The following is a 24,797-nucleotide window of genomic DNA, read 5'->3' as shown; positions in this document are numbered from 1 at the left end:
ACAGATTTTCTACTAGGATTAGAAATGGTGCACATGCAATGTATTGTCACTGCTGCAAGCACATTCTCAGACGAGTGTCCTTGAATGCAAAACACTTGCCTCCTTTTGTCTTTTCCCAGGGGTTTCTTTGCTTGTTACTCATCTGTTGCCCTGTGCAGGGAAAGTAGCGCCCGGCATTTTAAATTGCAATTGATGAGATTAAAACGAATGAAAAAGAAACAACTAAAAAAATCATTTCCAGTTCTCTATCAAAGTTGCCTATCTCATCTTTTATATATTTGAGCATATTAAACATAGTTATTTTAAAGTTCAGTAACTCCCTTCTATGGAGTCCCCATGAATCTGTTTCTAGTGTCTGTTGTTTCTCTTGGTTATGTTTATTAGTTCTGTCTCTTCTCCTCACATACCTGGTTATTTTTGATTGAGTACCACGTATTGTATCGGAAAACCTGGAGAAATAACTTGAGGCCTAGGATGAACTTATCTTCCTCTGTGAGGATTATGTTTACATGCAGCAGGTGCTTAGGATCTAGCACACTAGGATCACTTTAATCCACTTGCAGGAAATGAGATGATTCGCAGTGCCTTGAGGGCTGATCTACCTCTGATTCATTCATACTCCTAGGGCGAAGCCCTCTGGGGTCCAAACACAAAGCATGAAAGATTTGCCAGGCACACCCTCCTCTTGGTGGACCTAGTTTTTAGCCCCACAAGTTGCTGAAAGCCCTGCTCAGCATCTTTACAGTGTCTTCGGGAATCAGCAGACCCTCTAGGGAGAAAGTAGCCCCAGAAGCCAGGCACATGTTTCTGGGTTTCCTTCTTTCGCAGATCTTGGCCTGTGATTCCTCACTGCCCTGTTTGCTTCCTGATACCCTCAGTCAGACTTAAATATATATATATATATATATGTGTATATATATATATGTATATAAATATATGTATATATATACTTTAAAAAAATAAATATATGTCACTTAAAAAGCTGCTCAGAATGAATGTATGTGTATACACACAAACACACACACACACACACACACACACACACACACACACACACACACACACACACACACACACACACATTTGAGCAGCTTTTTAAGTTGTCCTCAGCTAGGAATTTGGTCCAAGTGATCTGGTCCATCATTGTCAGAAATAGTGGTCCTAAAAAATTGACTTTGATCTTCCCCACCTGTGAATGGGAAAAGGCTGCCACTTTTGGAATTTAGTATCCAGGAACATTGGCCCAGCCAATTGAACACTGGCTTTACAAAGGAGGTTCGTTTGGAGAGCATCACTGTGGGCACTGGTCACCTGGGGAGGGGGTGGCACTCGGCAGTGGATAAAGAAACAGAAATAGCCACAGAGAAAAATAGATTGCCTCTTTCTCTGGTTTTAAAATCCTGGAATTCTACAATGCTAATGCTACTGTATATGTGAAGCAGAGCCCCTTCAAGGTCACAATCTCAGACGTCTCTGAAGGGGGTGAATTATCATCTGTGGTTGAGCAGATGAAGTTCCAGGAAGTTACACGGCTGGTTCAAGTTCTCATAAGTTGAAGCTCCGCCAGACTTTGGATTCAGGTCCCCTGGTCCTAGTGGCCCTGAAGGTTTCCTCCTGGTGGCACTGCCAGTCCCCATTCCCTGTGGGTGTGTGGGAGCAGGCCCTGTCTCCAAGGAGATTTGAACCAAGTGTCCTTGCTGTCTCTGTGGCAGGAGAAGTGACAGACTGGGGACCCTGGGAGTTGTGCCAGACGCTCCAGCCTTGCCACCCAGCAAAATGCCCCATGGAAGATTCTGCCAAAGAAATGCCAGATGGGCCAAGGCATCCGAGGTCTCAGGTGACTGGCCAGGGTAGCTCCAGCTGGCCGAGTTGTGCTAAGGGAGGGTCGCCTGGTGGGCGAGAGCCTGCCCATGCTACCCGAAGGGACAAGCAGTGTGAGTTAACATTTATTTATCGAGCTATGAGTATCAACCAGGAACCGTGTTAAACGCTTTACAAGGATCAACCGAGAGACAGGACTTGTTGCTTATCTACCTGATGGCTGAGAAACTAGGATGCAGAGACTGGATGTGGGCTGCATAGCAAAGGCAATACTTACCCAAAGGAATCAACGTACGATGGTGGCATTTCAGGACATAACTGAGTTCTCTGGAGTCAGCCTGAGGCCCTGCGCTGGGTGGTTGTGGCCAGTGTCCCTCCCTACCCTCTGGGCCTCCCCTCTTACCTCCTAGCACCCTGTCTCTCTGAGCCTAAATGCCAGGGACCAAACCAGGAGGCTGGCAGCCAGCCTGGTCCACACCACGGGCCCCTTCTCCATGGTCCCAAATCCTTCCTTGCACTTTCTGGACAAGCATGGAGCAGTTAGCGTCCAACCTTCTTACAAACACTGGTGACCACAGCACCATGTGGGGAGGGAGGCCGGCAGTGAGATGACCCCGCCCAGCCCCTGACCTCTGCCCACATTGATGCCGCATTTAGAGAAGAGATGGCCTGAACCCTCACCCACACCAAGGGTACCAAGGAGTCAGGTGTTGAGGTTAGAGGAGGGGATTTCAGGGAGGTGAGCTGAGACCAGAGGGTGAGATGAGATGCCCTCCTTCACATCAAGCCAGAGGAAGAGGGCTTTAGGCTTTGAGGTGTCCTCCGCAGGTGGAGAAATCCAGTGGACTGATGCCTCACCCCCACCCCCACCCCAAAGTCTAGAGGGCAAGAGACAGGCTGGCTGCTTTGACGGCGGAGCTGAGGAGAGGGCTGACGGCCCAGGTGAGGGCCTCGTGTGAGAGAGTCGGCGTGGAATCTCACAGGCCCAGTCCCAGGAGGCAGCCTGGACAGTGAACAGACGCAGGCCAAGAGAAGGTGGGGCTGCCACTACCCGTCAGGGGCTCCTTGGTTCTCTGAGGCCCACACAAAATATCCTAGTCAGGGGGACAGTGGGAACAATGGCCGGGCTCTGAAGACCCTCGGAGATGCCGATGAGAGAAAGAGGTGTAGCTTTCAACCTCCGCCAGACCCAGAGCACAGTTCAGCTGGGGGCTGACCACGCCTGCTGCCCGGCCGAGGCTTCCCACCCCACCAGGCCGGAGCTGCGGGAGCGGCCTCCACTTCAAAGCCAGGGACTTGACGATGACGTCAGGCCCTTTTTATCGTTGGGCCTGGACGTGAGCCGAGCGGTGCTGTGTGACGTGAAGTGGTGGAGACCACGTGTATTTCCCTACCAAGAAGCAGCCTGGGCCTGTCAGGTTTCCATCTGGCCGTGGGAGGACTGGCCAGCAGAAGAGGTTTCAAGGGCCAGAGGTGGACACAAATAAAGCTGCTGTAAGTGGTTTCCAGTTCCACAGCTGTGCTGGCTCAGTGTCCTGGTGACATCCCCGAGTTCTGTGGCATCCAGAGGAGGCTTTGTGGGGCAACAGGTGTTTATTGAGCTTCTTTAAAGAGCGGACACCGCGTGCAAGGTGAGACGCACCCCCTCCCAGAGGGGCCTTGCTCACAGGCAGGGGCTCTTGGTGGGGCAGGGCCCAAACCCTGAGGGGGAATTTCTCTCTCTCTGGCCCTCAGCCAGGCCCAACAGTAGAAAGGGCCTGAGGAAAAGATACGGAAGGGCTCCACCTGCCAGCTTGGGGTCCTGGGTAGGAGGGATTTGAACTTGGGCCTGGAGTGGAGGGGGTCATGAGGAAGGTCCAGAAGACCCCAAGACTTGTGGGTGGGGCTTGCCAAGCCCCTCCCCTGCCTAGGATGAGAGTAAGAGACCCTGGTCAGCTAACGCGTCTCGTTACCGCCGCCTCCAGTGTGAAGTGCTCAGTTATTGCAACATAAGGAAACGCAGGCTTCATCCAGGCTTGAAATGATTCCTTCCCTTTCCACTTCCAAACTGCCCTGGCCTCGGGCTCCTGCCACCGTGGGAGGAAAACCACAGTTCCAACCCATCAGGCTCAAGCTCGTAGCTAACAGGGCAAGCACTCCTGCAGCCTTCCTCCCCTTTTCTGGGTCTGATAGCTGCGAAAGACTCTTGCAAAACTGACTCTCTCTTGGGGACTTTGCTAATGGCCATGTGCCCACAGCACGGCCACCGCTGAGGCCGATGCAAGGAGCCTACTCAGGCGTCCTCGATCCCCATTCCCTCATGCCCGGAAAGGGACCCAGTGGCAGGGGGAGGGTCATGGCAGGGGGCAGGCACGTTCACATCTGTGTTGTATGAGGGGAACCCTCCAGGCTGGCTGCTGCAGTGGGAGGTTCCCAAGGCCCCAGGGCCGGGGGGGGCGCCCAGTGGGCAGGGCAGTCGTCCTGACCTTGGTTGCACAGCTTGTTAACTTCAAAGAAAGCGCCTCTGAGCAGTGGGAGGGTGACTCTCCAGAGGGCAGCACTGGTTTGGGGGTGGGCTTCTCTGGTCCTACCTTTTCAGTTCATACAGTAAGGAAGGCCAGGCCTGTCTTGGGCAGTGTGATCAGCAAGTCTCCAAGCTGACGTATGAAACATGGGTGTATCATCGGTTGGGGGGGATCTTGACCGCCATGCTCGCTTTGGGATGAAAGGAACAGGCTTTATGTCCCGGCTTTGTCACTTTCTAGCCTGTGACTTGGGCAAACCCTTTTACTTTTCTGGGTCTCCTCCCTGTCATCATCCATAGAGTGAGATAAAGACACCTTCCTCCCAAGTCCACCGTGAAGACTCCAAACGCTCAGCGCGTCCGGGCTCCTGGAAGTGTGCTGGGAGCCACAGGAGCAGGGCTGTCCTGGCCTTGAAAGGCCAAGGGGCTCCTGGGGAGCTGTGCCCTGACCTGAGGCTTTCCCCCCGTTTCCCCAGGGGGCAGGGTGGGCTGGAAGCTTGGGCCAGACACCTGGGCAGCTGCCTCCCCTCTGGAACAGTCCTCCTTTTATTCCCCTGGGGACCTGAAAGTTGTAGCTAAGTGGCTGGCTAAAAAAAAAAAAAAAGGAAAGGGCGAGCAAGTGCTTTGTCCATGCTGCAAGGCAGGAGGTGTCTCAGGGATCTGTTTCCATGGGAACCAGTGGCACAGGCTAGCTCCGATGGGCACCAAAAAGGGAAACTTGGCAGAGGTTTCAGGCACCTGAAGTGGGATTCATCCCAGGGATACAAGGATGGTTCAACATATGAAAGTCATTAAATGCGATACAATAAATGTAACGGGCATGCGGTCAGTATGAATCTGGCCATCACAGCTTGGGCATGAACGGTGACAATCAGCTTTGTATCCCATGAATATTCATAACCAATCAAATTTGAAAGAAAAAATAACTGGGTACAGGAGATCTTATTGGTGTGGTGAAAATGTTCTAAAACTGATTTGTGGTGATGGCTGCACAACTTGATAAACTTACTAGAACTCAGTGAATTGCATACCTGAAATGGGTGGATTACGTGATATATAAAATATTCCTCTGTGAAGTTTTTTTTTTAAACAAAGAGCATTTCACTGACATTCAGCAGAGCTCGAAATATGACACTCTTCTGCCACTAAATAGCTAAACAACCCTGGACAGGTAGTGTACTTACTGTAGACCTTTGTTCCATTACCTATAAAGAGAGAGTTGGGCCAGGTGAAGCCCAGAGTGTCTCATGGCTCTTTCCATTGCCACATTCTATGGCTATTTTGGCAAAGTTAGTCCAAAGAAAACACTTTTGTTCTTGGCAGATATCTAAGGAAGGATGCTCTTCTGAAAGAAATTAAAATCACAAAATTTCCTTTAAAAAATTGCCAAAAGAAAAGTTGATCCCCTAGAAGTAGAAAACAGAATAGTGGTTACTAGAGGCTGGGAAGGGTAGGGGGCGGAGGTGAAAGGCAGAGGTTACAGATACAAAGTTACAGCTCGATAGGAGGCACCATTTCTAGTGATCTATAGCTTTGTAAGGTGACTAGAGTCAGCACCCATTTATTAGATAATTTCAAATAGCTAAAAGAGAGGACTTTAAATTTTCCCAACACAAAGAAATGAAAACTATTTGAGTGATGAGTACGCTGATTACCCAGATTTGATCATCACACGTTATAAACATGGATTCAAATCCGGAGGTGGCCCGGCGGAAACCGAGCCGAGGTGGGGGGTGGCGAGGACAGCGCGTGTCACAGGCTCGTGCAGGGGCGGGCTCGGAACCGCGTGGCGGAAGTGACGTCACAAAGGGGCCTGGTTACCAGGGTGTGCGTGGGGGACGCCTGAGGCCGGTGGGCACCAGTGCTCCCCGGCTCCCCGCACGGCCGGCTGTGCCGTGTCTGCCGCTGTCGCCGGGGCCGGTTTGCGTTCCCAACAGAACGCAGAGCTGTCTCAGCTGCTGGTTGTGGCCTGGCCAGGCCGTGGCTACCGCGGCCACAGCCATAGCAGCCTCGGCGGCATGGAGGTGCCCGGGGCTGCCCCTCAGCCGTACTTGGGGCTGGTCCTGGGAGAGCTGTGCAGGACTGTGGCAGCATGGCCTGAAGACCTGAGACCGGGCCCTGGTTTTCCATGGGAACTGGTGACATGTGTGGCTCTTACTGCATTTTTGATTCTCTTGTTTTTGTGGAGAAGTGTTCGATCGGTGAGAAGCCGGCTGTATGTAGGAAGAGAGAAAAGACTTGCTGAAAAGCTTTCTGGACTAATTGAAGAAAAATGTAAACTACTTGACAAACTCAGCGTTGTTCAAGAGGAGTATGAAGGCTTAGAGTCAGCTGTGAAGGGTGCCAGCTTTGAGAAGGAGTCAACAGAAGCACAAAGCTTGGAGGCAACCTATGGAAAGCTGAGCAGGTCCAAATCTAAACTTGAGGATGAAATAGTCTCTCTAGCAATAGAATTAAAAGAACAGAAATCTAAACATTGTGAGCAAGACGAATTGGTGGCAGATATTTCAAAAAGGATACAGTCCCTAGAAGATGAATCGAAATCCATCCAGTCACAAGTAGCTGAAGCCAAACTAATCTGCAAAATATTTCAAATGAATGAAGAACGTCTGAAGGTGGCAATAAAAGATGCCTTGAATGAAAATTCCCAACTTCGGGAAAGCCAGAAACAGCTTTTACAAGAAGCGGAAGTATTGAAAGAACAAGTGAGTGAACTTCATAAACAGAAAATAACATTTGAAGACTCCAGAGTCCACGCAGAACAAGTTCTGAGTGAGAAAGAAAATCACATCAAGTCTCTGACTGAACGCTTGCTCAAGATGACAGACTGGGCTGCTGTGCTTGGAGAAGACATGATGGCTGATGACTTGGAATTGGAGATGAAGAGTGAATCACAAAATGGTGCTCGCTTAGATGATCCACCAGAAGGAGCTTTGAAGAAACTGATTCACGCTGCTAGGTTACATGCTTCTTTCAAAACCCTAGAAGGAGAAAGAAACCAAATTTACACTCAGTTGTCTGAAGTAGATAAAAGAAAGGAAGAGCTTACAGAGCATATTACAGATCTCCAGACTGAACGAGCATCTTTACAGTCAGAAAACACACAGTTGGAAAGTGAAAATCAGAAGCTTCGGCAGAAACTTCAAGTAATGACTGAACTGTATCAAGAAAATGGAATGAAACTCCACAGGAAATTAATAGTAGAGGAAAAGGACCGGTTAGAGAAGGAGGAGGAACTTTCCAAAGTAGAAGAGAAGATGAGCCATGCGGCTGAGGAACTGGAGACCTACAGAAGGCGAGCCGGAGATGTGGAAGGAGAATTGGAGAGAAGCGTTCGTTCTTATCAAGGGCAGTTGACGGCCTATGAGAAAGAAGCGCATGGCAGCTGGGTGGCAGCTGAGACTGCTGAAAGACACCTCAGGTATTTAAGGAAAGTAAATGTTTACAAGAGAGAAAAATTAGCTGAAAAAGAGTTTAAATTTGAACTTTTCAAAAAAGATCCTTCTGCACTTGATGTTCCAAATACAGCATTTGGCGGAGAGCATTCCCCATGTGGTGCCTCACCAGTGGGTCGACCTTCATCCGAAACGAGAGCTTTTCTCTCTCCACTCGGACTCGCACCTTTGACTCCAGGGCGAGGAGGAGGAAGAGGCTCAAGAGGCCCAGAGAATACTCTGGACCATCAGATGACCAATGAAAGAGGAGAATCGGGCTGTGATAGGTTAACCGATTCTCATGGAGCACCTTCTGCGTTCCTGTCACCTCCATGGGAACAGCACCAGAGGATGGTGATCCCTCCACCAGGCCACCCATGTTCTGATCCAGCTCTTCTTCCACAAAGGGAAGACAGACTTGATTCTAATCCTGGTGGACCGTCTGGACCAGCAGAACTCAAAAGTTTTAATATGCCTTCTGTGGATAAAGTGGATGGGCCACAGTCTTCACAAACGGAATCCAGTAGAAATGATACCAAAGACGACCTTGGTAATGTAAATGTGCCTCATTCATCTGGACCTGCTGAAAGTGAAGCAACTGGCCCTGGCTTTGCTCCTCCACCTTTTCCTGCAATCAGAGGTCCATTGTTTCCAGTGGATATGAGGGGTCCATTCATGAGAAGAGAACCTCCTTTTCCTCCACCTCCTCCAGGAAGCATGTATGGAGCTCCTCGAAATTATTTTCTACCAAGGGTTTTCCCTGTCCGGCCACCACCTCCATCTGGGTTCCTGTCACCTCCACGGGAACAGCACCGGAGGACGGTGATCCCTCCACCAGGCCAACCATGTTCTGATCCAGCTCTTCTTCCACGAAGTCAAGACGGATTCGATTCTAATCCTGGTGGACCGTCTGGACCAGCAGATCTCAGAAGTTTTAATATGCCTTCTCTGGATAAAGTGGATGGGCCACAGTCTTCACAAAAGGAATCCGGTAGAAATGATACCAAAGACGACCTTGGTAATGTAAATGTGCCTCATTCATCTGTGCCTGCTGAAAGTGAAGCAACTGGCCCTGGCTTTGCTCCTCCACCTTTTCCTGCAATCAGAGGTCCATTGTTTCCAGTGGATATGAGGGGTCCATTCATGAGGAGAGAACCTCCTTTTCCTCCACCTCCTCCAGGAAGCATGTATGGAGCTCCTCGAAATTATTTTCTACCAAGGGTTTTCCCTGTCCGGCCACCACCTCCATCTGGGTTCCTGTCACCTCCACGGGAACAGCACCGGAGGACGGTGATCCCTCCACCAGGCCAACCATGTTCTGATCCAGCTCTTCTTCCACAAAGGGAAGACAGACTTGATTCTAATCCTGGTGGACCATCTGGACCAGCAGAACTCAAAAGTTTTAATATGCCTTCTGTGGATAAAGTGGATGGGCCACAGTCTTCACAAACGGAATCCAGTAGCGATGATACCAAAGACGACCTTGGTAATGTAAATGTGCCTCATTCATCTGTGCCTGCTGAAAGTGAAGCAACTGGCCCTGGCTTTGCTCCTCCACCTTTTCCTGCAATCAGAGGTCCATTGTTTCCAGTGGATATGAGGGGTCCATTCATGAGGAGAGAACCTCCTTTTCCTCCACCTCCTCCAGGAAGCATGTATGGAGCTCCTCGAAATTATTTTCTACCAGGTGTTTTCCCCGTCCAGCCACCACCTCCATTTGCAATGAGAAATGTCTTTTCACTGAGGGGTTTTCCTCCTTATGTTCCTCTAAGAGCTGGATTTGAACCTCCATCCCCACCTTCTGAAAGTAGGGGTGAGTTCCCTTCAGGGTCGATTCCGCTCTCAAATGAGTCTGCTCCTGAAATCCAGAACCACAGCAAGAAACCTGATGATATTTTTGGTCTCTCTTCATAAATAGTTTTGACTTATCTTTTATTTTCAGTTTAAGGAACTACCTACTTTTTTTGCTCAAATTGAAGCTTGATGGAATTATAATTCTCAGGATACTAGTTTTTAAATAAAGATGATTTACATATGAATTTTATGAGTAAATTGTTTCCGTTTTATTTTATCCTAGATTGTATAATTATTTAAATTTGATTAACTAATCCACTATTGCATAAACAATAATGGGAATTTTATTTAGGTAATCTTGCAGTTGGGGATGTTTTAAACTCCAAGGGCTGTGTCTTTTTGCCAAGAACTGTATTTACTGTCGTTGTAGACAAATGTGAAAGTAACTTTATGCTTAATTAAGTTTTCATTGATTTAAAGACTTGTTTGGTCTTGATAATAATAATAAAATCAGCTAGTTTTTTAAGTAAAACAATCACAATGTACCCCATAAATATGTACAATTGTTAGGTGTCAGTTAAACAAAATAATACATTTTTTAAGATACCAAAAAAAATTTGTGGATCTAAGACCCTTCAAGACCCTCTATTTATAAAAACTTGCTGTCGATGGATATTTTTATGCTCTTAAAACATGAAATCTAAGCCTCTATACATACCGCAATGGAAAAGTCTGTGGTGAGAAGATATGATAAGAAGATGAAGCATATTATTAACCAGTGTTTATGTGTTTCATAGTCCTTTACTATCTAGGAAGAAACCTGTAAGGAGGGCATAGTGATGCTTCTACGGTTCTAATTTAAACTTTTTATGAATAGAAAACAGTGAGCACTGTATACAGGTAGAAAGCCATATGAAATCCTGCATATACAGGTATCTGAGGACTTCAAAATGTTTGTGGAAAAATAGCATTGAAAGGTAATATGAATCTTCCCTGAGCTTTTTGAAGTGCCCTCGTACATGGAGATGTGTTTATTATATGTTTATGCATGTGTGTGTATGATTGACAGTTAACATTTTTCTGATGATAAAAATAATACATTACTGCTAATTTTTGCTTGAAATATCTGAAGAATATGCACCAAGCAATGTTTAGGTTAAAATTAAGGATGATTTCCATGTGACCGTAACGTTAAGAGTTTTAATCCTTGAGAAAAAAAAAATCATTCTACACTATAGAGCCTATGTGGGTGGTATGCATTAACTAAATAAATGAGATTTTCTTCTCATTTTTTGCATTTTTTTTGTAAAATAGGGGAAAATTCTCTAGAAAATTCTTTGATACTTCTTATCTAGAAAATAATTTGGTAAGTGTCATATTTATGCCTTAGAAAAAAGACAATATGTGGCATTCCACTCTGGTGGTTTGTACTCTGTCATTGCAGCTAAGCTGGGAATTAATTACATTTTCCACAATTCCCTTCCTTCTATTCTTCCAGATTAGAATTGGCCAAGAAAGAAACTTGCACCATATTTGAAAAGTGGAAATGAGGCTGTGGCCATAACCATCTACAGATCTTTTCTCAGGCAGATTCAGAGATAGACAGAAGAAGAGGTCCCTGGCAGGTGTCAGCTTGTCATCACTCTCTTGTGCTCCACATCTAGCTTTATTCCCTCAGATATTAAAGGGATTTGACAAATGCAGAATAATGTTACTCTTCTAACTAGTTTTTTGTTTTCTTTTGGAAAACAGTTATTTTTATAAGATATACTTAGGGGATTTATTTGTGCTATTTTCAAAGGAATTAATAAATACTTGAAAATTTTTCTGTTACAATTTTTAATATGATAAATATCAATAGATATAACTCACCCACGTAAAAGTTCTTTGGGGACCGCAATAATTTTGAGTGCAAAGAGTCCATAAGACCAACAAGTCTGAGAACTGCTGCTGTAAGTCATACTGAGTTCTTTTCACATCCCTTTATACACACGTCAGCTCCTGCATTTCCCAGTCTAACCTCTGCCTTTTCGATATGGATAAGTGCAATCTAAAATATTGAACAGGATTCTAATATCCAAACTACTGATTTGAGCCCAGTAGAGGGCACCTCCTTGTAAATTGCGCCACTTCGTGGGGACAAAGGGAAAGACGGGCCCAGGGTGGAGAGCCAGCGCTGCTGCACTTATCTCCAGTGATCTCTTTTTCCCTAGCTGTGCTCGTGTTTGCTCATCCATAGAACGCAGGTAACATCTTTGCTGCGGGTTGTTGTGAAGCTTAAATGAGAAACTGTTGAGTAGGCATTCAGCAAACACTGGTCGTGGTATGACACCAAAAACACCAAAAAAAAAAAAAAAAGAAAAAAAAAAGAAAAAGACAAACATCCCCAAATCCCATTACCCTGACACTTTTCCGTTTTTTCTAGTTCTTGCTTATTTATTTCATATTTTTAGAGTTGTAATGATAGCGTAGGCAATATCTCATGTTTTTTTCCCCCAAATAGTTAAAGATTCTGATACCTATCTATTTGAAAGTTCGTATGGTGCTACCAGATTTAATCTTATTACATGTTAGAAGATAGTGATCTTGATTTCTGGGTGTTTTAACATCCTGCTCATATAAAATGCCCCGTGGAGGACCAGAAATAAAACGGCTCTATTCACTGATTCACTGAGGCAACATTAGGCGTCCTTGTGGCTCGTCCCCATCTCCACCCCCGACAGGCCTTTGAAGTTAAGGTCGGTGTTGTGGGGGGCTGCGGCTTGTGGTGGTGCTGTTCCCTGAGTGCTGTGTGTGTACAGTGGGCAGCCTGGACAGGGTCAGGCACTCCCAGGACATAAGAGCCCAGGAAACAGTTCTCTTTCAAAAGAAACGAGGTTGTGCCATTTCCTGTGTGCACAACGGCCGCGCTCCTCAGAGCGGGGGTCATCCCTAGGATGCTGGCCGTCAGCCTCTCAGAGCCATGTGGGCACAGCCCAGGTTCCCCTTCTGAGGAGCAGCTTCCACTCTCTCCCCAGGACTAGCTTTCCAGGCTGCGTCCTCACTCTTCACTCTGTTACAGAATCCCCCAGCCTCTGGGGACGCCCTGGGTTGCAGAGGGCCATCCCTGCCCTCTTGTGCATATGATGGATGGTGTGGTGTTCGTCGTAACAGGAGGAGGGTTGTGGGCAACTTGAGGCTCCTCACTGGGATTTTCAGGGAAGATCGATAAGCAATATCTTAAATAAGATAAGCTTTTCAAATATTTTTTGAGCATGTTCATTGGCAAAGCGAATCGCTGTCCTGAGGGACTGGCTGGCAGTGGCTTTGCTCTTGTATAGAGGCACACGTCCTCGGCCAGACAACTTAAAAAGCCCCTCTAGGTGTTCCTTTCTCTCCAGAACCCTCTCCTGCCGTTCCATAAGGCTCCCTTCTCTGACTTTCAGGTGCCGCTCCCGGCTGATGCCCTCTCTCCCCTCTCTCCTCCTTCCCTCCCTTTCCTTCCCGGGAGCCATGCAAATTTCTCTTCTTTTTTTTTTTTATATGATTAGTTTTCCCCTTTGTCTTATTTACACATGCAAGGGTTCCATGAACACGTTCTCATGTGAAGAGTCAAATAATATGGAAAACTTGAAAGTTTCCTCAAGTGTTCCCTCTTCCAACCACTTTTTAAAAAATTATGGTAAAATACATGTAACATAAAATGTGCCATCTTAAGCATTCCTAAGTGTGTATTTACAGTCACACTCTTGTGCAACCATCGCCACCATCAGGCTCCAGAGCTGCCAGGGCTGCGGGGAGCATCGGGGCCTGGGAAGGTGTCCTTCCAGCCACCGGGCCCGGCCCCCTGCCACAGCCCCTCCTCCAGGCAGAGGAGGCTCATGGCCTCGCCCTGAAGAGCCACACACTCTGAGGAGCTCCAGGGCCAGGAAGTTCTCCCACATGTCTGCCCCAGTCCTTCTTGCTGCAGAACATCCCTGTCCCCTGGGGGGCTTCTGAGGTGGGAGCATCAGGGCTCCGGGTTTGTTCCTGTGTTGGGGCTGAGAGTCTGTGCCATAGGCTCACTGACTTTTGTCCTGTGATGTTGCAGCTCCACCAGCTCTGAGGAGACTCAGCTCTTCCACATCCCCCGGGTCGCCTCCGTGAAGCTGTAGGGTCCATTGGGTGAGTTTCCCACCTTCGTAATTCCTCGGGGCTGGGACATTGAGGGGGTGGGGAGGGAGAGGGCTGGGATTGGGGGTTTTCAGGGCCCAGGAGGGCAGGCAGGTTTGGGGACCTTGCGGGGTCTGGGTTCTGTGAGCAGCCCGCCCAGCAGTGGCACTGGCAGGTGGAGCCCAGCTCTCTCCTCCCTCCGCCTCACCTGCTTTGTTTTTAATCCATAACAGGGCAAGGTGAACCCTGGGGCTGTCTGTCCTCCCCTGACTCAGCCTGAGGATTTCTGTAGCTCTTGCCTCAGAGCCCAGGCTGGCGTCCAGGCCTGGATCGTCCCCTGACTTCACCTTACCTGGCCCCATCTTGCCCATTCCCTTCTCACCCCCTTTCCACTCATGCCCCACCCACCCTTCATTCATTCTCAAAACCATACTTCTGTTGTGCTGCAGGGCCAACAGGTTCCTCTAGGTGTCCACCGCTTACCCTCCTTGTGCGATGCATCCGCACGAGGAAGAGCTTGGGCTCCCTTGGGTGGGACAGAGGCCCTGTCCGACCCTGCTCTGTCCCCATCTGCCCTGCCCCTGTTCCCGCCTCCCTCTGCCCCTCTCCAAGCTCGTTGCTCCCGTCCTCATCCAGCCCCCGACTGGCTACAATTTCTCTCCTATACCCTCCCCAGCCCTTTGCTTTCTCCCTCCCTGGAAGTCCTTTTCTCCCTTGTCTCCTCTTTACCTCATCCCCAATGCTACCTTGCTGGCCCCCAGGGACCCCTCCTGCCCAACCAAACTAATCAGGTAAAGCCACCAAGCAGGCAGAGGCCACCATGGCCCATGTCTGGGCTGGCTGCGGGCTCTGTCTCATGGCCCCAGCCCTTCACTGCCCCAAGGCGTGGACCCTCCACAAGCCCCAGTGTGGATTTGTTGGCCCCCGGTGGGGTGAGGAAGGCCTGTCTGAAGGCTGAGCCTTCCTGTCTGCCTGTACTCGGGTTAGAAACGGTAGTGCTGGCCCTCAGCTCCTCTCTGGCCACTGGCTCCCAAGGGAAGGACTCGGGACCTGGGCCATAGTGGCCCCTACCCAGCTTTCTCAGGAGGGATCTGGTGGCCAGAACAGGATTTTGCACTATTCTCTCTATCCTGTGCATGTGGCCTAGGGTCCTCCCTAGCCTATCTCTGTGTCATCCCTGCATACTGGACCCTGAGTTCCGGAAGTGAAGAAGAGGAAGAGAAGCGAGACCTCAGATCCATTAAAGTCTTCTCACTGCCCTAAGCCTTGGCCTTGGGTCCTTGAAACCAGGTCTCCCAGCCTGGGGCCCTGTACACAGTTGGTCTTAATGAGTGTTTGTGGAGAGGAGAATTCCAAGGCCTCCTCTGACTCTAGGCATCCAGGGATTATTCCAGCAACCAGCAGATGGGGAGTGGGGCCCACCTGGGAGCATGCCGCCGGGAGCAGGCAGACCTGGATTCACAGCCTGGCTGTGACGCTTGTTAGCTGGGGCACCTTGAACGTGTTATGTGGGTTCCCTAAACCTCAGCTTCTTCATTTATAAGAGGGGGAGAATAGTCATAGCCTGCTATAGGTTGTGACAAAGCATGGGAAGTCCTTGGCAGGGGCCTGGCAGAGAACAAACGCTCGGCTGATGGGAGCTATAATCTGTGCCATCGCTGTCTGGGCCAGGGACAGAGCTGGGTCTGGGTGGGCACAAGGGAAGAGGGAGATGGGTTCTTGTTCAAAGGCAGAAAGCACTTTAAGATTCTGGTCTGCTGGGTCTCAGGGAGTGTCTATGTTTAATTGCACCTTATAAGCCAGTAACAGATTTTCTACTAGGATTAGAAATGGTGCACATGCAATGTATTGTCACTGCTGCAAGCACATTCTCAGACGAGTGTCCTTGAATGCAAAACACTTGCCTCCTTTTGTCTTTTCCCAGGGGTTTCTTTGCTTGTTACTCATCTGTTGCCCTGTGCAGGGAAAGTAGCGCCCGGCATTTTAAATTGCAATTGATGAGATTAAAACGAATGAAAAAGAAACAACTAAAAAAATCATTTCCAGTTCTCTATCAAAGTTGCCTATCTCATCTTTTATATATTTGAGCATATTAAACATAGTTATTTTAAAGTTCAGTAACTCCCTTCTATGGAGTCCCCATGAATCTGTTTCTAGTGTCTGTTGTTTCTCTTGGTTATGTTTATTAGTTCTGTCTCTTCTCCTCACATACCTGGTTATTTTTGATTGAGTACCACGTATTGTATCGGAAAACCTGGAGAAATAACTTGAGGCCTAGGATGAACTTATCTTCCTCTGTGAGGATTATGTTTACATGCAGCAGGTGCTTAGGATCTAGCACACTAGGATCACTTTAATCCACTTGCAGGAAATGAGATGATTCGCAGTGCCTTGAGGGCTGATCTACCTCTGATTCATTCATACTCCTAGGGCGAAGCCCTCTGGGGTCCAAACACAAAGCATGAAAGATTTGCCAGGCACACCCTCCTCTTGGTGGACCTAGTTTTTAGCCCCACAAGTTGCTGAAAGCCCTGCTCAGCATCTTTACAGTGTCTTCGGGAATCAGCAGACCCTCTAGGGAGAAAGTAGCCCCAGAAGCCAGGCACATGTTTCTGGGTTTCCTTCTTTCGCAGATCTTGGCCTGTGATTCCTCACTGCCCTGTTTGCTTCCTGATACCCTCAGTCAGACTTAAATATATATATATATATATATGTGTATATATATATATGTATATAAATATATGTATATATATACTTTAAAAAAATAAATATATGTCACTTAAAAAGCTGCTCAGAATGAATGTATGTGTATACACACAAACACATACACACACACACACACACACACACACACACACACACACACACACACACACACACACACACACACATTTGAGCAGCTTTTTAAGTTGTCCTCAGCTAGGAATTTGGTCCAAGTGATCTGGTCCATCATTGTCAGAAATAGTGGTCCTAAAAAATTGACTTTGATCTTCCCCACCTGTGAATGGGAAAAGGCTGCCACTTTTGGAATTTAGTATCCAGGAACATTGGCCCAGCCAATTGAACACTGGCTTTACAAAGGAGGTTCGTTTGGAGAGCATCACTGTGGGCACTGGTCACCTGGGGAGGGGGTGGCACTCGGCAGTGGATAAAGAAACAGAAATAGCCACAGAGAAAAATAGATTGCCTCTTTCTCTGGTTTTAAAATCCTGGAATTCTACAATGCTAATGCTACTGTATATGTGAAGCAGAGCCCCTTCAAGGTCACAATCTCAGACGTCTCTGAAGGGGGTGAATTATCATCTGTGGTTGAGCAGATGAAGTTCCAGGAAGTTACACGGCTGGTTCAAGTTCTCATAAGTTGAAGCTCCGCCAGACTTTGGATTCAGGTCCCCTGGTCCTAGTGGCCCTGAAGGTTTCCTCCTGGTGGCACTGCCAGTCCCCATTCCCTGTGGGTGTGTGGGAGCAGGCCCTGTCTCCAAGGAGATTTGAACCAAGTGTCCTTGCTGTCTCTGTGGCAGGAGAAGTGACAGACTGGGGACCCTGGGAGTTGTGCCAGACGCTCCAGCCTTGCCACCCAGCAAAATGCCCCATGGAAGATTCTGCCAAAGAAATGCCAGATGGGCCAAGGCATCCGAGGTCTCAGGTGACTGGCCAGGGTAGCTCCAGCTGGCCGAGTTGTGCTAAGGGAGGGTCGCCTGGTGGGCGAGAGCCTGCCCATGCTACCCGAAGGGACAAGCAGTGTGAGTTAACATTTATTTATCGAGCTATGAGTATCAACCAGGAACCGTGTTAAACGCTTTACAAGGATCAACCGAGAGACAGGACTTGTTGCTTATCTACCTGATGGCTGAGAAACTAGGATGCAGAGACTGGATGTGGGCTGCATAGCAAAGGCAATACTTACCCAAAGGAATCAACGTACGATGGTGGCATTTCAGGACATAACTGAGTTCTCTGGAGTCAGCCTGAGGCCCTGCGCTGGGTGGTTGTGGCCAGTGTCCCTCCCTACCCTCTGGGCCTCCCCTCTTACCTCCTAGCACCCTGTCTCTCTGAGCCTAAATGCCAGGGACCAAACCAGGAGGCTGGCAGCCAGCCTGGTCCACACCACGGGCCCCTTCTCCATGGTCCCAAATCCTTCCTTGCACTTTCTGGACAAGCATGGAGCAGTTAGCGTCCAACCTTCTTACAAACACTGGTGACCACAGCACCATGTGGGGAGGGAGGCCGGCAGTGAGATGACCCCGCCCAGCCCCTGACCTCTGCCCACATTGATGCCGCATTTAGAGAAGAGATGGCCTGAACCCTCACCCACACCAAGGGTACCAAGGAGTCAGGTGTTGAGGTTAGAGGAGGGGATTTCAGGGAGGTGAGCTGAGACCAGAGGGTGAGATGAGATGCCCTCCTTCACATCAAGCCAGAGGAAGAGGGCTTTAGGCTTTGAGGTGTCCTCCGCAGGTGGAGAAATCCAGTGGACTGATGCCTCACCCCCACCCCCACCCCAAAGTCTAGAGGGCAAGAGACAGGCTGGCTGCTTTGACGGCGGAGCTGAGGAGAGGGCTGACGGCCCAGGTGCGGGCCTCGTGTGAGAGAGTCGGCGTGGAATCTCACAGGCCCAGTCCCAGGAGGCAGCCTGGACAGTGAACAGACGCAGGCCAAGAGAAGGTGGGGCTGCCACTACCCGTCAGGGGCTCCTTGGTTCTCTGAGGCCCACACAAAATATCCTAGTCAGGGGGACAGTGGGAACAATGGCCGGGCTCTGAAGACCCTCGGAGATGCCGATGAGAGAAAGAGGTGTAGCTTTCAACCTCCGCCAGACCCAGAGCACAGTTCAGCTGGGGGCTGACCACGCCTGCTGCCCGGCCGAGGCTTCCCACCCCACCAGGCCGGAGCTGCGGGAGCGGCCTCCACTTCAAAGCCAGGGACTTGACGATGACGTCAGGCCCTTTTTATCGTTGGGCCTGGACGTGAGCCGAGCGGTGCTGTGTGACGTGAAGTGGTGGAGACCACGTGTATTTCCCTACCAAGAAGCAGCCTGGGCCTGTCAGGTTTCCATCTGGCCGTGGGAGGACTGGCCAGCAGAAGAGGTTTCAAGGGCCAGAGGTGGACACAAATAAAGCTGCTGTAAGTGGTTTCCAGTTCCACAGCTGTGCTGGCTCAGTGTCCTGGTGACATCCCCGAGTTCTGTGGCATCCAGAGGAGGCTTTGTGGGGCAACAGGTGTTTATTGAGCTTCTTTAAAGAGCGGGCACCGCGTGCAAGGTGAGACGCACCCCCTCCCAGAGGGGCCTTGCTCACAGGCAGGGGCTCTTGGTGGGGCAGGGCCCAAACCCTGAGGGGGAATTTCTCTCTCTCTGGCCCTCAGCCAGGCCCAACAGTAGAAAGGGCCTGAGGAAAAGATACGGAAGGGCTCCACCTGCCAGCTTGGGGTCCTGGGTAGGAGGGATTTGAACTTGGGCCTGGAGTGGAGGGGGTCATGAGGAAGGTCCAGAAGACCCCAAGACTTGTGGGTGGGGCTTGCCAAGCCCCTCCCCTGCCTAGGATGAGAGTAAGAGACCCTGGTCAGCTAACGCGTCTCGTTACCGCCGCCTCCAGTGTGAAGTGCTCAGTTATTGCAACATAAGGAAACGCAGGCTTCATCCAGGCTTGAAATGATTCCTTCCCTTTCCACTTCCAAACTGCCCTGGCCTCGGGCTCCTGCCACCGTGGGAGGAAAACCACAGTTCCAACCCATCAGGCTCAAGCTCGTAGCTAACAGGGCAAGCACTCCTGCAGCCTTCCTCCCCTTTTCTGGGTCTGATAGCTGCGAAAGACTCTTGCAAAACTGACTCTCTCTTGGGGACTTTGCTAATGGCCATGTGCCCACAGCACGGCCACCGCTGAGGCCGATGCAAGGAGCCTACTCAGGCGTCCTCGATCCCCATTCCCTCCTGCCCGGAAAGGGACCCAGTGGCAGGGGGAGGGTCATGGCAGGGGGCAGGCACGTTCACATCTGTGTTGTATGAGGGGAACCCTCCAGGCTGGCTGCTGCAGTGGGAGGTTCCCAAGGCCCCAGGGCCGGGGGGGGGGGCGCCCAGTGGGCAGGGCAGTCGTCCTGACCTTGGTTGCACAGCTTGTTAACTTCAAAGAAAGCGCCTCTGAGCAGTGGGAGGGTGACTCTCCAGAGGGCAGCACTGGTTTGGGGGTGGGCTTCTCTGGTCCTACCTTTTCAGTTCATACAGTAAGGAAGGCCAGGCCTGTCTTGGGCAGTGTGATCAGCAAGTCTCCAAGCTGACGTATGAAACATGGGTGTATCATCGGTTGGGGGGGATCTTGACCGCCATGCTCGCTTTGGGATGAAAGGAACAGGCTTTATGTCCCGGCTTTGTCACTTTCTAGCCTGTGACTTGGGCAAACCCTTTTACTTTTCTGGGTCTCCTCCCTGTCATCATCCATAGAGTGAGATAAAGACACCTTCCTCCCAAGTCCACCGTGAAGACTCCAAACGCTCAGCGCGTCCGGGCTCCTGGAAGTGTGCTGGGAGCCACAGGAGCAGGGCTGTCCTGGCCTTGAAAGGCCAAGGGGCTCCTGGGGAGCTGTGCCCTGACCTGAGGCTTTCCCCCCGTTTCCTCAGGGGGCAGGGTGGGCTGGAAGCTTGGGCCAGACACCTGGGCAGCTGCCTCCCCTCTGGAACAGTCCTCCTTTTATTCCCCTGGGGACCTGAAAGTTGTAGCTAAGTGGCTGGCTAAAAAAAAAAAAAAAGGAAAGGGCGAGCAAGTGCTTTGTCCATGCTGCAAGGCAGGAGGTGTCTCAGGGATCTGTTTCCATGGGAACCAGTGGCACAGGCTAGCTCCGATGGGCACCAAAAAGGGAAACTTGGCAGAGGTTTCAGGCACCTGAAGTGGGATTCATCCCAGGGATACAAGGATGGTTCAACATATGAAAGTCATTAAATGCGATACAATAAATGTAACGGGCATGCGGTCAGTATGAATCTGGCCATCACAGCTTGGGCATGAACGGTGACAATCAGCTTTGTATCCCATGAATATTCATAACCAATCAAATTTGAAAGAAAAAATAACTGGGTACAGGAGATCTTATTGGTGTGGTGAAAATGTTCTAAAACTGATTTGTGGTGATGGCTGCACAACTTGATAAACTTACTAGAACTCAGTGAATTGCATACCTGAAATGGGTGGATTACGTGATATATAAAATATTCCTCTGTGAAGTTTTTTTTTTAAACAAAGAGCATTTCACTGACATTCAGCAGAGCTCGAAATATGACACTCTTCTGCCACTAAATAGCTAAACAACCCTGGACAGGTAGTGTACTTACTGTAGACCTTTGTTCCATTACCTATAAAGAGAGAGTTGGGCCAGGTGAAGCCCAGAGTGTCTCATGGCTCTTTCCATTGCCACATTCTATGGCTATTTTGGCAAAGTTAGTCCAAAGAAAACACTTTTGTTCTTGGCAGATATCTAAGGAAGGATGCTCTTCTGAAAGAAATTAAAATCACAAAATTTCCTTTAAAAAATTGCCAAAAGAAAAGTTGATCCCCTAGAAGTAGAAAACAGAATAGTGGTTACTAGAGGCTGGGAAGGGTAGGGGGCGGAGGTGAAAGGCAGAGGTTACAGATACAAAGTTACAGCTCGATAGGAGGCACCATTTCTAGTGATCTATAGCTTTGTAAGGTGACTAGAGTCAGCACCCATTTATTAGATAATTTCAAATAGCTAAAAGAGAGGACTTTAAATTTTCCCAACACAAAGAAATGAAAACTATTTGAGTGATGAGTACGCTGATTACCCAGATTTGATCATCACACGTTATAAACATGGATTCAAATCCGGAGGTGGCCCGGCGGAAACCGAGCCGAGGTGGGGGGTGGCGAGGACAGCGCGTGTCACAGGCTCGTGCAGGGGCGGGCTCGGAACCGCGTGGCGGAAGTGACGTCACAAAGGGGCCTGGTTACCAGGGTGTGCGTGGGGGACGCCTGAGGCCGGTGGGCACCAGTGCTCCCCGGCTCCCCGCACGGCCGGCTGTGCCGTGTCTGCCGCTGTCGCCGGGGCCGGTTTGCGTTCCCAACAGAACGCAGAGCTGTCTCAGCTGCTGGTTGTGGCCTGGCCAGGCCGTGGCTACCGCGGCCACAGCCATAGCAGCCTCGGCGGCATGGAGGTGCCCGGGGCTGCCCCTCAGCCGTACTTGGGGCTGGTCCTGGGAGAGCTGTGCAGGACTGTGGCAGCATGGCCTGAAGACCTGAGACCGGGCCCTGGTTTTCCATGGGAACTGGTGACATGTGTGGCTCTTACTGCATTTTTGATTCTCTTGTTTTTGTGGAGAAGTGTTCGATCGGTGAGAAGCCGGCTGTATGTAGGAAGAGAGAAAAGACTTGCTGAAAAGCTTTCTGGACTAATTGAAGAAAAATGTAAACTACTTGACAAACTCAGCGTTGTTCAAGAGGAGTATGAAGGCTTAGAGTCAGCTGTGAAGGGTGCCAGCTTTGAGAAGGAGTCAACAGAAGCACAAAGCTTGGAGGCAACCTATGGAAAGCTGAGCAGGTCCAAATCTAAACTTGAGGATGAAATAGTCTCTCTAGCAATAGAATTAAAAGAACAGAAATCTAAACATTGTGAGCAAGACGAATTGGTGGCAGATATTTCAAAAAGGATACAGTCCCTAGAAGATGAATCGAAATCCATCCAGTCACAAGTAGCTGAAGCCAAACTAATCTGCAAAATATTTCAAATGAATGAAGAACGTCTGAAGGTGGCAATAAAAGATGCCTTGAATGAAAATTCCCAACTTCGGGAAAGCCAGAAACAGCTTTTACAAGAAGCGGAAGTATTGAAAGAACAAGTGAGTGAACTTCATAAACAGAAAATAACATTTGAAGACTCCAGAGTCCACGCAGAACAAGTTCTGAGTGAGAAAGAAAATCACATCAAGTCTCTGACTGAACGCTTGCTCAAGATGACAGACTGGGCTGCTGTGCTTGGAGAAGACATGATGGCTGATGACTTGGAATTGGAGATGAAGAGTGAATCACAAAATGGTGCTCGCTTAGATGATCCACCAGAAGGAGCTTTGAAGAAACTGATTCACGCTGCTAGGTTACATGCTTCTTTCAAAACCCTAGAAGGAGAAAGAAACCAAATTTACACTCAGTTGTCTGAAGTAGATAAAAGAAAGGAAGAGCTTACAGAGCATATTACAGATCTCCAGACTGAACGAGCATCTTTACAGTCAGAAAACACACAGTTGGAAAGTGAAAATCAGAAGCTTCGGCAGAAACTTCAAGTAATGACTGAACTGTATCAAGAAAATGGAATGAAACTCCACAGGAAATTAATAGTAGAGGAAAAGGACCGGTTAGAGAAGGAGGAGGAACTTTCCAAAGTAGAAGAGAAGATGAGCCATGCGGCTGAGGAACTGGAGACCTACAGAAGGCGAGCCGGAGATGTGGAAGGAGAATTGGAGAGAAGCGTTCGTTCTTATCAAGGGCAGTTGACGGCCTATGAGAAAGAAGCGCATGGCAGCTGGGTGGCAGCTGAGACTGCTGAAAGACACCTCAGGTATTTAAGGAAAGTAAATGTTTACAAGAGAGAAAAATTAGCTGAAAAAGAGTTTAAATTTGAACTTTTCAAAAAAGATCCTTCTGCACTTGATGTTCCAAATACAGCATTTGGCGGAGAGCATTCCCCATGTGGTGCCTCACCAGTGGGTCGACCTTCATCCGAAACGAGAGCTTTTCTCTCTCCACTCGGACTCGCACCTTTGACTCCAGGGCGAGGAGGAGGAAGAGGCTCAAGAGGCCCAGAGAATACTCTGGACCATCAGATGACCAATGAAAGAGGAGAATCGGGCTGTGATAGGTTAACCGATTCTCATGGAGCACCTTCTGCGTTCCTGTCACCTCCATGGGAACAGCACCAGAGGATGGTGATCCCTCCACCAGGCCACCCATGTTCTGATCCAGCTCTTCTTCCACAAAGGGAAGACAGACTTGATTCTAATCCTGGTGGACCGTCTGGACCAGCAGAACTCAAAAGTTTTAATATGCCTTCTGTGGATAAAGTGGATGGGCCACAGTCTTCACAAACGGAATCCAGTAGAAATGATACCAAAGACGACCTTGGTAATGTAAATGTGCCTCATTCATCTGGACCTGCTGAAAGTGAAGCAACTGGCCCTGGCTTTGCTCCTCCACCTTTTCCTGCAATCAGAGGTCCATTGTTTCCAGTGGATATGAGGGGTCCATTCATGAGAAGAGAACCTCCTTTTCCTCCACCTCCTCCAGGAAGCATGTATGGAGCTCCTCGAAATTATTTTCTACCAAGGGTTTTCCCTGTCCGGCCACCACCTCCATCTGGGTTCCTGTCACCTCCACGGGAACAGCACCGGAGGATGGTGATCCCTCCACCAGGCCAACCATGTTCTGATCCAGCTCTTCTTCCACGAAGTCAAGACGGATTCGATTCTAATCCTGGTGGACCGTCTGGACCAGCAGATCTCAGAAGTTTTAATATGCCTTCTGTGGATAAAGTGGATGGGCCAAAGTCTTCACAAACGGAATCCGGTAGAAATGATACCAAAGACGACCTTGGTAATGTAAATGTGCCTCATTCATCTGTGCCTGCTGAAAGTGAAGCAACTGGCCCTGGCTTTGCTCCTCCACCTTTTCCTGCAATCAGAGGTCCATTGTTTCCAGTGGATATGAGGGGTCCATTCATGAGAAGAGAACCTCCTTTTCCTCCACCTCCTCCAGGAAGCATGTATGGAGCTCCTCGAAATTATTTTCTAGCAAGGGTTTTCCCTGTCCGGCCACCACCTCCATCTGGGTTCCTGTCACCTCCACGGGAACAGCACCGGAGGACGGTGATCCCTCCACCAGGCCAACCATGTTCTGATCCAGCTCTTCTTCCACAAAGGGAAGACAGACTTGATTCTAATCCTGGTGGACCGTCTGGACCAGCAGAACTCAAAAGTTTTAATATGCCTTCTGTGGATAAAGTGGATGGGCCAAAGTCTTCACAAACGGAATCCAGTAGCGATGATACCAAAGACGACCTTGGTAATGTAAATGTGCCTCATTCATCTGTGCCTGCTGAAAGTGAAGCAACTGGCCCTGG

General features: G+C 49.2%; 2 protein-coding genes across 2 annotated transcripts; both read left to right on the top strand.

Moving 5' to 3' along the window:
* Positions 1 to 6,342: 6,342 nt before the first annotated feature.
* On the top strand, positions 6,343 to 7,224 carry LOC134362739 (melanoma inhibitory activity protein 2-like; the record flags this gene model as incomplete). The annotated part of the gene is made up of 1 exon (XM_063077950.1): positions 6,343 to 7,224. A coding segment is annotated over exon 1 (882 nt), but the record flags the coding sequence as incomplete, so codon positions are not given.
* A 14,613-nt stretch (positions 7,225 to 21,837) lies between these two features.
* LOC134362740 (melanoma inhibitory activity protein 2-like) lies at positions 21,838 to 22,719 on the top strand (the record flags this gene model as incomplete). Its single annotated transcript, XM_063077951.1, has 1 exon — positions 21,838 to 22,719. A coding segment is annotated over exon 1 (882 nt), but the record flags the coding sequence as incomplete, so codon positions are not given.
* Positions 22,720 to 24,797: the final 2,078 nt, after the last annotated feature.

This window comes from Cynocephalus volans, chromosome 14, assembly GCF_027409185.1.
Source record: "Cynocephalus volans isolate mCynVol1 chromosome 14, mCynVol1.pri, whole genome shotgun sequence".
NCBI classification, from domain to species: Eukaryota; Metazoa; Chordata; class Mammalia; order Dermoptera; family Cynocephalidae; genus Cynocephalus; species Cynocephalus volans.
This window is presented reverse-complemented; position numbering and strand designations above follow the sequence as displayed.